At 26.1% G+C, this 12,301-nt stretch overlaps 1 protein-coding gene across 1 annotated transcript in view; it reads left to right on the forward strand.

Moving 5' to 3' along the window:
- The window catches only part of LOC113368293 (adenylate cyclase type 6-like), a 188,364-nt gene that overhangs the window by 161,978 nt on the left and 14,085 nt on the right, over positions 1-12,301 (forward strand). Inside the window, 2 exon segments of the mRNA XM_026609839.1 lie at positions 10,148-10,360; positions 12,067-12,241. Coding sequence (XP_026465624.1) covers positions 10,148-10,360; positions 12,067-12,241 — 388 coding nt within the window.

Raw genomic sequence — 12,301 nt, forward strand, 5'->3', positions numbered from 1 at the left:
GAACATTTTGGCATACCTTAGAAAAAATGGATGTATGTGTGTGTGTGTGTGGTGTGTGTATGGTGTGTGTGTATGTATGTGTGTGTGTATGTATGTGCGCCGATACAAATTTTCGTCGACGATTTCGGGAACACGGATCAACCGATTTGAATAATTCAAAAAACATTCGATCCGTATTGATAGGAGACGTGCTGATTAGTTTTTGGCAAAGGCAGGTCAAGCCGTTCCGAAGATACGGGCAAAAAGTTCCGAAAACGGTAACTCAGTTTTTAAGAGAACGGAGCGTCCGATTTTAATAATTCAAAAAACATTTTATTTGTATTGACAAGATGAAAAATCGATACAACTTTCATGAAGGTAGGTCCAGCGGTTTCGGAGATATAAAGGAAAAAGTAAAAAAAAGAGCCATTTGGCGGTCAAAAATGATCATTAGACATATGCACATCAAATTATCAGACATTTTATAGAGATTTTAACAATAAGTATACATTTTGTTAACATTCCTATCGGTTCCGTACCAATGCTTATGCGTTAGACAGCGACGCGGCGCTACGCGCTTTATATTTGTCCCTATGTAGTTAAAGCAGTACGATTGCTTTGAAAAAAAAAGTTCAGATCTTCCACAATATGTCAAAATAAAGAAAAAAAAAATTTTTCAAAAAAAAAAAATTACTACTACAAAACTATTTTTTTGTCCAATTTATAGTTTCTCAAAAATCTAATTTTTTCAAAGTAATTTTTTTTCAAAAATGTTAATTGTTTTAAAAAAAAATAATAATTTTTGGTACGGGAAGTTCCAGCAATTTGCCCTAATGGCACGATGCCCTAATTGCCTTAAGACAGAATTCCACTTACAGCTAGTTACCTTTATATATAATATGAAGATTGTTTCAGTATTAAACGTGCAAACACTTCCTTATCTAATTTAATACATAACATAATGCGTGTGTTATCAATATTACACTCTAATACACCATTATTAAATAATAAAAAAAAAGATTTACCTTTAAGTGCTAATTAAACAAAAATTTCAAACTTCAAATTACGCGCGCAACATCCATCTTAGCGCATGCGCAACTAACTTCACAACTGTAAACTTCACACAAAATTCCTCAGTATGCGAATGTACTCGCTCCGACTAACACCATGTCTTAATGTCAGTCAAAATATTGACAGTTTTATTAAATTACAGAGTTTTATTAATTGTTATATAGTGTTTAAGTGATTAGTTTATAATGAGCAGCACCGAGACGATTCAGAACCAGGTAATAATAATAAATAAATTTAATTCAAAAATCTACATTTTATATTTGAGGTTATGTTCGGTTTTCTGACGCACATGGGAAAGGTTAGGTTTTATCGACAGTATTGTGTAATGGTTAATAATTTATTTTTTGTGTGATTATGTGTATATGATTATTAGAATGTAGGTTATTTTGTTTGTGTTAAATATTTTATACATTTGTTGTTTAATTTATAGTGCGTTCACCTTTTTTCGAATAACATATGCAGCACAATATGGCACAATATGCATTGAGGATATTTACATAATTTTATTTACATATGTATATATATATATATATATATATATATATGTATATATGTACTGATAATGACATAAAGTTATATGTCGAAACGTTTGGTACAATAAAAATTATCAGTTCAAGATTATTATTGATTTTTATGTGATCTATGACCTTTCCAGACCTTATATACATATTTCAACACTAAATCAATAAACTTTTATATACGAGTATATATATATATATATATATATATACTAGATGACCCGACAGACGTTGTCCTGTACCCACGTCCACAATTCAAAAGTTCCAATTTTTTTTAATATCCTGCCATATACTTTTTAATATCCTATTTGATGTCTTTTGGGCTTTGTGATTCATTTATGATCTTAGCATAAGCAGTATAAGAAATTCAGAAAAAAATTATATAGTATCTATGGTATAAGAACAATATCACATTTGATTTTACCACACAACATAATTGCTTCAATAATTTAGTCCACAATTTTTATAATCTAGTACGATACATTAGTTGCTTTTTGGCAACTATAATTTCTAAAGTACATTTTTCTTACTAATAATTTGATAAACATTATTGTTGATGTACAAATCTTAGGCGAGTTAATTTGTAAAATCTAGTTCATATGTGCACTATTCAATCTAAGATCAACTTGCTAAATATTCCATATCCAATACCAAACAAATGAATTTTTGATACATGAAACAAAATTCTAAATCATTTATTTAGTAAGTACAAATATTTTTTGCATTGTTAAATAATTTAGTAAAGTAAACCAAAATGCGACATGCATAAGTTTAAAAAAATAATGTAAATGCAATTTTGGACTTGTTGCGTTATTTATTAAACTGAATTATATAACTAATCTGCCAAACATATACTGTATCTTATATTATTTAAATTTCTTGCACATCTCAGCTGCTTTTCGCCAATAATAATGCAGACATTACATTTTTCTTGTATATCATATTCTAATATTATCTAGACTCATAGTTTCAGCTAAATTCAAATTTCAAGTGAATTAACATTTCTAGCACATGACAGTTCAAATGTTTTCAATGTCAAACAATGATAAATGTTTTTTTGCAATTTTTGCCATTTATTTCTACAATATTACTATAGTTTTATCGTTTATTCAAAAATCTTAACAATTTTCCTTGACAAACTCTAAAAAGAATTGTCAAGATCAGAATAACCGTTTAAATTGAATTTAACAATTATTGAAAAGTTTTAGACATATAACTTGTGTTATATTAATTGATGTACCATTTTTTGTGTTTTTCTTTTAATTATTTATATGAACTGAAAATGGGTCAAATTAGGACTCGAAACGTCTTCTACTACAATTAAAACATTTTCGTCACTAAAATTGTTTAATTATTGTATGAATTCCCAAGAAAATCTTTTTATATAATAAAAATTTTAAATTTTTTTTGGCGTTGAAACATTCTTAAAATGTTTATTTGTAGCCAAAGAGTCGAAATAAAAAGCAATAAATATTATGTACGTTTCGACACTGTATGTGTGTCATCAATCAACGAAATAACAAATTCAAACCAGAAAAAACATACATACAAAAAAATAATGATTAATGAAAAAAAACTGTTGAATAAAATAAAAGAGTATAGTGTGCCCAATGCAAATTACTGGAACTTCTCGTACCTACTGTAAAATTTTGGAATTTTTTAGAAAATTTAGATTTTTTCTCAAAGTGATTCTGCTGCGTAGAGATGGAATATCGAAACAAAATTTGTATTCATCAATAAAATGTTCATAAAATATCCGATAATTTGATATGCCCAATGATCATTTTTGTCCGGTAAATAGCATTTTTTGCATTTTTGTGCATTTGCAATGCATGTGAAATGTTTTTTGAATCATTCAAATCGGTTGATCCGTGCGCCCGGAAACGTGGGCACACATCCATTTTTTCTAAGGTATGCCAAAATATTCAGAAGGTTTTTACGTTATGTTTCAAAAAATATTAACATGATATCTACACGTTTCGACTCTCGGTTCAACACTTCTTCATATGGATGAAACAAGATTTAAAAAAAAAACACGAATCATTGAGTTGATTTCGTATTAAATATGATATCAACATATTAAATATAAATATAATACCTTGTTTTTTATCCTGAAAGTTTATTAAATTTTTGTGATTTTGTTTTGAATGTTGATGCTATTATAATATATGTCTTCATCAAGCGTTCAGTAATTTTCGGATTGTTAGAATGAAAATTTAAATTTTAAACATTTAAATTGTAGTCAGTAAATTATTAAGTCATTTGAGTAGTACAAATACACTATAATTAAATAACAATTAACAAATGAATAGGTCCATATATAATTATGAAATCAAATCTTACATATTTCTATATTCCAATTTCTATTCAGTCAACTATGTATTTGTTTTAATTTGCATAATTATTAAGAATTATAAACAATAAATTTTCAAATCAAACAAAACTAAAACAATAGCGAATTATAATCGCTTAAGTGTTTGTTCGACAAATAACAGTCATGTATTTGTGCCATTGAAAAAAATGTTGAAAAGAATTTGCACATCGACAATTTTATATATATATATATATATATATATATATATATAATTTTTTGTACGTCATACTTCCATATTGTAATAATCGACTTGATTCAATTTATTAATATTTTTAAGATACAGATACGAATTTTTCTAAGTTCATTTTTTCTAGGCAATTGAATTTAATAATTTATTGTTTGTGATTTTTAATAATTAAGTAAAATGAAACAAATACAAATCTGAACGAACAAAATAAGTTGTATTTGAAATTTGATTTTGAGTCATTTGAAAATTAATTTTATAATTATGATTAATAAAATTTTATTTTTTATTCCTTAAATTTGAAATTATTTTTCGTCATTTAGTTCTGACATGGCAAATCATTCTAATTCCCAAAATAATATATTTTTATTTAAAAAAAAAACAGAAGAAACATAAAAACATGAAATGTATATCTTTATGAGAAACTTATCAGTTCACAACAATAACGACTAATCTCATAATCAGAAATTTCATCTATAAAAGATATAGACGAAACTAATTACATATCTTCAACGATTGTTTTAGTTGCAATCTACAAATTTGTAATTACATTTTTTAGATTATAATGGCGCGTTTGACTAATTTAATAATTCAGCCTAAAATCTGATTAAAAAGCCAATTTATATTTATATAATCTGCCTATTTTTCATCTCAAGGCAAGGCCACTCTTATTTCGTTCTAAATGTTACTATAAGTGCAAAGCTCGGTGACCTGTTATGTGTTGTACGGAAACTACTAAGGAGTTGCATTCATAAAAAAATGCTTGTAGTCATACTAATGTTATTGGGGTACGTGTGCGATTTGGAGGTTAGCTTTACTGCCGTTGACGATATCAAAAATTAAAATAAACACCATAGGTATATCTTTTTGATAGTTTTGTGGCAATTTGATAGACGACATCGAAACTAGTGGTGCATGTCATCATGCCTAAAATTTCTGTAACTTTCCGTACCGAAAACTATTTTTTTTTTCAAAAAAAAACTTTGCAAAGATTTTTGAGAAATTTTAAAATTTTTGAAAAAATTGACTTTTTGGAAAAAATAGATTTTTTTAATATTTTGATTTATTTTTTGTATTTTGATTTTTGTTTGAATATTTTGAACATTTTTTGAAGCATTCGTGCTGCTTAGCTAATTTGGAATTGAAAAAATTCGCACACACATACATTCAGTTTTTTTAAGGTATGCGAAAATGTTCAGAAATCTTTGGAACGTAAAGATATATAAAAAAAATATTTTAGATTTTTTTGCGATTACTATAACTTACACTATGGGAAGTTAATAAGTACATCTGGAATACCAAACCTTCAACATACTTTTTTGTGAAACATCAAGAGACCAATTCTCGGATAAAATAGAAATGTTATGGCAAATTCATGATCTGGATCTATAGTCGTATGAGTTGGTAGTAACGAATTTTGAAAAAAAAACTATGTATTTACTGCGCGATCAGGCGTTTTACATATAAAACCTAACTTCACGTATATGTGTTATCAAAGAGACATCAGAAAGTTGCTATTTGGGGGTTAGATTTCAGGCGTTTTACACATAACATCTAACTTCACGTATGTCAAAGAGACATCAGAAAGTTGCTATTTGGGGGATAGATTTACCACCATGTTCCGGATCTATATTCGTATGAGTTGGTAGCAACGAATTTTCAAAAAAACTATGTATTTACTATGCGATCAGGCTTTTTACACATAAAACCTAACTTCATGTATGTGTTATCAAAGAGACATCAGAAAGTTGCTATTTGTGGGTTAGATTTACTGCCATGTTCCGGGTGTATATTCGAATGAGTTGTAGTAACGAATTTTCAAAAAAACTATGTATTTACTGCGCGATCAGGCGGTTCTACACATAAAACCTAACTTCACGTATGTGTTATCAAAGAGACATCAGAAAGTTGCTATTTGGGGGTTAGATTTACTATCAAATTACGGGACTATATTCGTATGAGTTGGTAATTACGAATTTTCAAAAAGATTTGTAATTGCAGTGCATTTTACACATAAAACCTAACTTCACGTATTTGTTATCAATGAGACATTAGAAAGTTGCACTTATGATAAAATTGTTATTTAGCGTTTGCGCGTTTTGGAGGTTAGGTTTAATGTGGAAAACGCCTGATCGCATTGTGACATAATATTTCTATTTAATCCGTGATTTGGCCTTTGAAATGTTGTACGACTAATTTAAAATTCACCACAACCCAATCCGTATCTGCATAACACTTTCTGTACTCTTAACAATTCTTCCAGACAAATTCGATTGTGCGAATCGGTTCGCATTACATTTCGGCATTTTGTATCCACTTGAACACAATAAATATTAATAAAACGTATTATAACTCGTTCTTATGTTCATTCAGTAGTGTCCTTGTAGTGCTAAAAACCAGTTTTAATACCAATCCTAAATAGAAAAAAAGCCCTCTTTGCTCTACAATGACTAATAATATTTCTTGTAGCCGGCAACAGAAACGTGCGTAAAAATTATTATGTCGGCCGCACGCGCTCGTCTATGGATTCTAACCTAATTTTATAGTTTTGTGAATTGCATATTTAAATAAATTTGTTTATTTCATATTTAAATTAGTGTTTTGTTGTGCTTTGTTGTTGAGAGTTACTGTGTGTGTAATGCGACGGATCAAATATGTTTTCGAAGAATATGTAAGTGGATTCTTAGTAACAAAAGCATGGTTTTGTAGAACTACTAACATATAATTTTGTAAGTAAATCGTTTACACAAGTAATTACTAATATATAGTATTTTTATTAGAGTAAATTTTGCTCAAGTGTTATTTGATTCAAGTACTTAACCGTTTTGTATGATATATTAACCTCATTATATATGTGGCATAATGCAAAAAACTTTTACTTTCATCAAAATATCGCGAAAACGTCCCAATTACGTCACGAATGAAATCACATATTTCATTTTTGATTCAATGATCAATATATTATGCAAATATTATTCAATATATTACGAATGAAAATATAGGCGAATGAATGGATATAAATAGCATTCATTTTATTCAGTTAAAGTGATTGACGAATATACTCGTCATGAGGAAGTAGCTGAATTTTATATATTGATGAGTATATTCGTGTCATGCGTGAAAAAGTGTCTATTTGATATTCTAATTGCGATTTTTGAGTAAAACAAAATATATTGTGAAATTTCAAGAAGTTTTTGTATATTTTGAGGCTATGACTGTATGAAATAAACAGTTTTAAATTGCATTTATACCTTATGGCCAATAAGTTGCATAAAACTTCCAATGGAATGCGGAAATAATATTCTTAATCAATAAGATATTTTATTAGTTTTAGCAATTTTTTACATCAGGAAGTGTAAGGTAAAATGATAAATAGTTTAACTTAATAATTCTACAAATATGTTATTGCTTCATTGTGGAAGTACTGAAAAAAATCAATCATCATTTTTTATTAGCTTTTTTGATTTTTTTATAAGCTACATTTGGCTTATGATTTCTTTTTTGGACTAATAAAACAAAATTTTTGGCCTTTATGATTTTAGAGGAATTTTAGATCATAATTAATGGATGTACAAATGAAAAATTCAATCAAAATCTAATCCATAAATATTTATTTAAATTTTCTTAAATTTTTAATTCAATATTTATTACAATTTCTATTCATTAATGAAATATTAAAAGAAAATTATACTAGTTTCATTAATCTGAAAATTTTGGTTTCAATTTTATTATCATTTATATTTAGTCAACTTAACGTTTAATTAATATTCCATTAACTTATTAATTAATAATCGTCTTAATTTGAAATTTTTTCTGTGAATGTTTTAATGACTGCTAATAATTCTAATAAGATTCCAATCTAAATTGTACTTCTTAAATATTCCACAATATATTACAAATCGGTTTGCTAAGTTCTAAGGTTATTTGTACGAAGCTATATGTATATACAAAATATTGCAAAAAATCTATTTTAATTTAACTACGATTCATGTTCAAAACTATTAGGATTAAATAATTAATTTATTAATGGAGTATTATAACAATTTGTTCTGGATTTTTTTTTTCTTCTATTCCAGTCACATTTTTGGAACATTATAATGTATAATTGTGTATTAAATCATATAATCCCAGAAAATGGCAATATAACTAAAAGAAATTTATTTTAATTTATGTTTCTCTATACTAAAATTTTGTCTGATAATAATGCTAGTAAGGTTCAAACGCGTTCATTAACTTCTTTTTAAATGCTTCTGTTTGAATGTTAATTTTTTAGAACAATACAACATATATTAGACAAGGGCTTTACCTTTTTTAAAACAAAACGATATTAATTTTATTGTATTTTCAATACTTAGATTAACATTTCTATATTCTCATTATTAATTTATTTATTATCATTTATATCAAACATTTAAATAAAATTTATCATTTCACATAAAATATTATACATAATATTTTTTAAAAATAGCACAATCAATGTTATGAAAACTAAAACTAAATTGAAGCTAAATCCAAACTTATTAGTACTTCATTTCGAAATATGTAAAGTGCAAACTTTTAATTAAAATCATTAAAATAAAAATTTACATCTAATAAGTCGTTGATTAAAATTAATAATTAGAACGCAATTTAACACTACTTCTCGATATATGATTAATTGTTTATTTTGACCTTATCAGCAAGTAGCAACAATGTGTAGTGGAATTATTAAGTATTATATTAATTATAAAATATAAATAATTGAGCACATGTATCGGTTTTGGGATTATGATTCAATATATTAATTAGCACATCAAGTAATTGTTTGTGCAAGCACTCAGTCATAATTGAGAGAAAAAAAAACATTTGGAAAATATATTGTTTATAAGTTTATAATAATTTTAGATTGCTTATACAATTGCATTAATGCTAATAATAAATTTTATCCTCTATAGCTATGTTTATAAATGCAATTTTATATATTTTTTGTTTCATGTTTTTTAGAAATTTTAATTATATTTTTTTACATTATTATAAATATAAATGAAAAAATCCTTTAATACCTGTATATGGTAGCAAATTTATAAAAAAAATTACATATTAGTTATATTCATTATAAGTCTGTTTTATTCAATACTTATAGCCAGACTCTTCTGGATTTTGATATATTTATAATAATTGCACATATATAAATTTTTTAAATTTTGCTTAAATAAAATAGTTACGAAACTTTCTAAAAAAAATTATTTATCAGTCATATTGACTAGAAGTTTTAACTTCTAGTCAATATGCTTAAACTAGCTTAAACTAAACTTTACTAAGGATGCCTTATTTAAAGTTACTTAATATATTTGTTTAACGTTGTTCTCTAAACTTGCATATTCTTATATTATCTTAATTTCTAATTTTTATATATTTTACACTAATTTTTTTATATATCGTATTCTATCCAATTCACTTAATAAGATTAAAACTTTACTTCTTAAAATCAATTTTTTATATGACAATTCAAATATTCAAATTTTGCAAAATTCAATCTGTTGTCCTACTTTTAAAATTATTATTAGTTCTATTATTTTGCATAATAATAAACAATAGAAATTAAATTATTTCATCAACTTCCCGAAAAAGGATTTTAATCAGATATTTTTAAAAATCTTTCGGAATCGTTCGACAATATTTCTTGAACTGATAACTCTATTTATTCGACACCTTGTCGATATAATTTATGTAAACAAACTTATTCTGCGAATAAAATCATCGGTTGGGTTTCCTATCGCAAAAGTGAAATTGAAACCTTTGAGAATTATTATCGTGCAAACAAAATATTAAAAGATATTGGGTGTATCATATATTTTTAAAAAATTGATAATGAACAGCCACACACAAACATACTTTGTCATTCAATTCAGAATGGCTTTAAATGTCGAGCAATTATAAAACTAGCAAGTCGGAATTATTTTTAGTGAACTTTTATTTCGGGATGTTAAAAAATATATTATCGCAAAAACCTTATAGGTATATAATTTTCTTTTTTTTCAGTCGGCTGAAGATGAAGAAACCTGGAAATGCCATCGATGGTGGACAAAAATCACAGTCGAACCAACAATGTTCTTGTACATGATGGCATTCATGACGACTTCTGTCGTCGAACAGGCATTTTTTGTTCACAAATCCTGCACAGTAAATCATAAATATAACGAAACTATTTGTAGAAACCTTTCTCAGTATAAAGACATCAACACCAAAGTACAAGTAAGTAGAAATAGTCATAGTCCTAGAAGTAGAAATTACCTTAGTATCGATGTGCAAATTGTTTATTCATGTATGAAATTTAGGTCAGAAAATTAAATAACTTTGTGCATATGATTTAATATTTTTTTTATAATTATATTCAAATCTGATAAAGAAGTTACAGAATGTTTAAGATAGTTTATCCAAGAAATCGGGTCGTCATTGTCGAAGAAAGTGCAGTAGAAAGCACTTAAATTTATGAAAGTGTTTTGGAATATTCATGATGCATGTGAACACGAATATGGGAAACCTATTATTAAATTTTCATTGTTTTAATAATTATGTGAAGGATTTGCTAATTTTGCACATGAATGTGTTACTTTATTTATACTTTTGCAAAGTGAAATAAAATTAACTATAAATCGTTACTAGTTAATTTTAGTATCCAATTGTAAGTGTAAATGTTACAGATTTTAGTAAATTTTATCTAGTTTTTACTAATGTACATAAATTATAATGTCCGAAATGAAAATTAAAAGTTGTTTAATGAATTGCAAAAAAATGAACTAAATTCAATATAATATTAAAGTCTGTATTCCAACAACGAATCGTTCAAAATTTTATTATACAAGTATGTACAACAGTTTTTACTAGATTTTAGTAAATTTTATTCAGAGTTTACTAATATCAATAAATTATAATGACCGCAGAGAAAATTGAAAGTGATTTGAAGAAAACTAAAAAATGTTCTAAAATTTTCAATCTTACTTTTGTCATAAATTTCTATTAAATATATATATATATATATATATATATATTACTAATTTTGATACAGTTAAAAATTATTATGCTGATTATATTATTACTAATAATTATGAAATAAGTAATTTTTGTGGAGATAGGTACGGAAATCCCTTAAATTATTTTATTATTTTTATGAATTACTTTCATTACTTTTATATTTTATATTGAATTTCTGTATGATTTGTTAATTTTATACATCAACGGTTGTATTTGTTAATGAATTTATTTCTTTTTTGCAAAATTTGAGATTTTTGAGTCTTTATACTTATTTGATAAAATAAAAATTGTTTTACCTTAATTAAAAATTAGTATACCAGTTATTATATGATTGCAAGAATTGTTTTTCAAGATTTTTTTTGTTGAGAATATTGAATTTGTTTGAAAATGTTAAAAAGTTTTGAAAATTTGATTTTATATTTTTAATTTTTAATATCATAAGTTTATGAAAGAAAAATTTAATTTTGATATTTTGAAAGATCCTTTAAAATGTTGATTTTTTTGACAAATTCCGAAACTGACTTTTTTTGAAATTTTGATTTTTTTTTTCAGTTTCAAATTTTCCAAGTGAAATGCCATTTTTTGCACTCTTTGTCTCGAAACGACCGGACCTGCCTTCGCCAAAAACTAATCAGCACGTCTCCTTATTAATAGGAATCAAATGTTCTTTGAATCATTCAAATCGGTTGTTGATTCATGCTCTCGAAATCGCCGACGAAAAATTGTATCCGCACACACACCCACATACCTACATACATGCATGCATTTTTTATAATGTATGCCAAAATGTTTAGAAATCTCTGAAACGAAAAAGATATATAATCATTTTCATTTTCGATTTTTTTGCGTTTACTTTAACTTGCTCTACGGGAAGTTAAAAAATAATTATTAATTTTGATTAATGATTTTAGTAATTTTTTTTTCAGATTACTGTATCAGATTTCCATCAATGGAACAATATAGCAGGACATATTGTTCCAATAATTCTATCATTATTTTTGGGAGCCTGGAGCGACAGGAGAGGCCGAAAAATTCCTTTAATTATGGGACTTGTTGGAAAACTTTATTACTCTATAATGGTCATTGTTAATGCAAGGCAAGGTATCCAATAAGATAGAAAAAAAAATTAACTTATTAAAACATTATTTAAGGATTTACTAT

Source organism: Ctenocephalides felis, unplaced genomic scaffold (genome assembly GCF_003426905.1).
Source record: "Ctenocephalides felis isolate EL2017-DRISC unplaced genomic scaffold, ASM342690v1 CF-g0.4_SCAFFOLD_01170, whole genome shotgun sequence".
NCBI classification, from domain to species: Eukaryota; Metazoa; Arthropoda; class Insecta; order Siphonaptera; family Pulicidae; genus Ctenocephalides; species Ctenocephalides felis.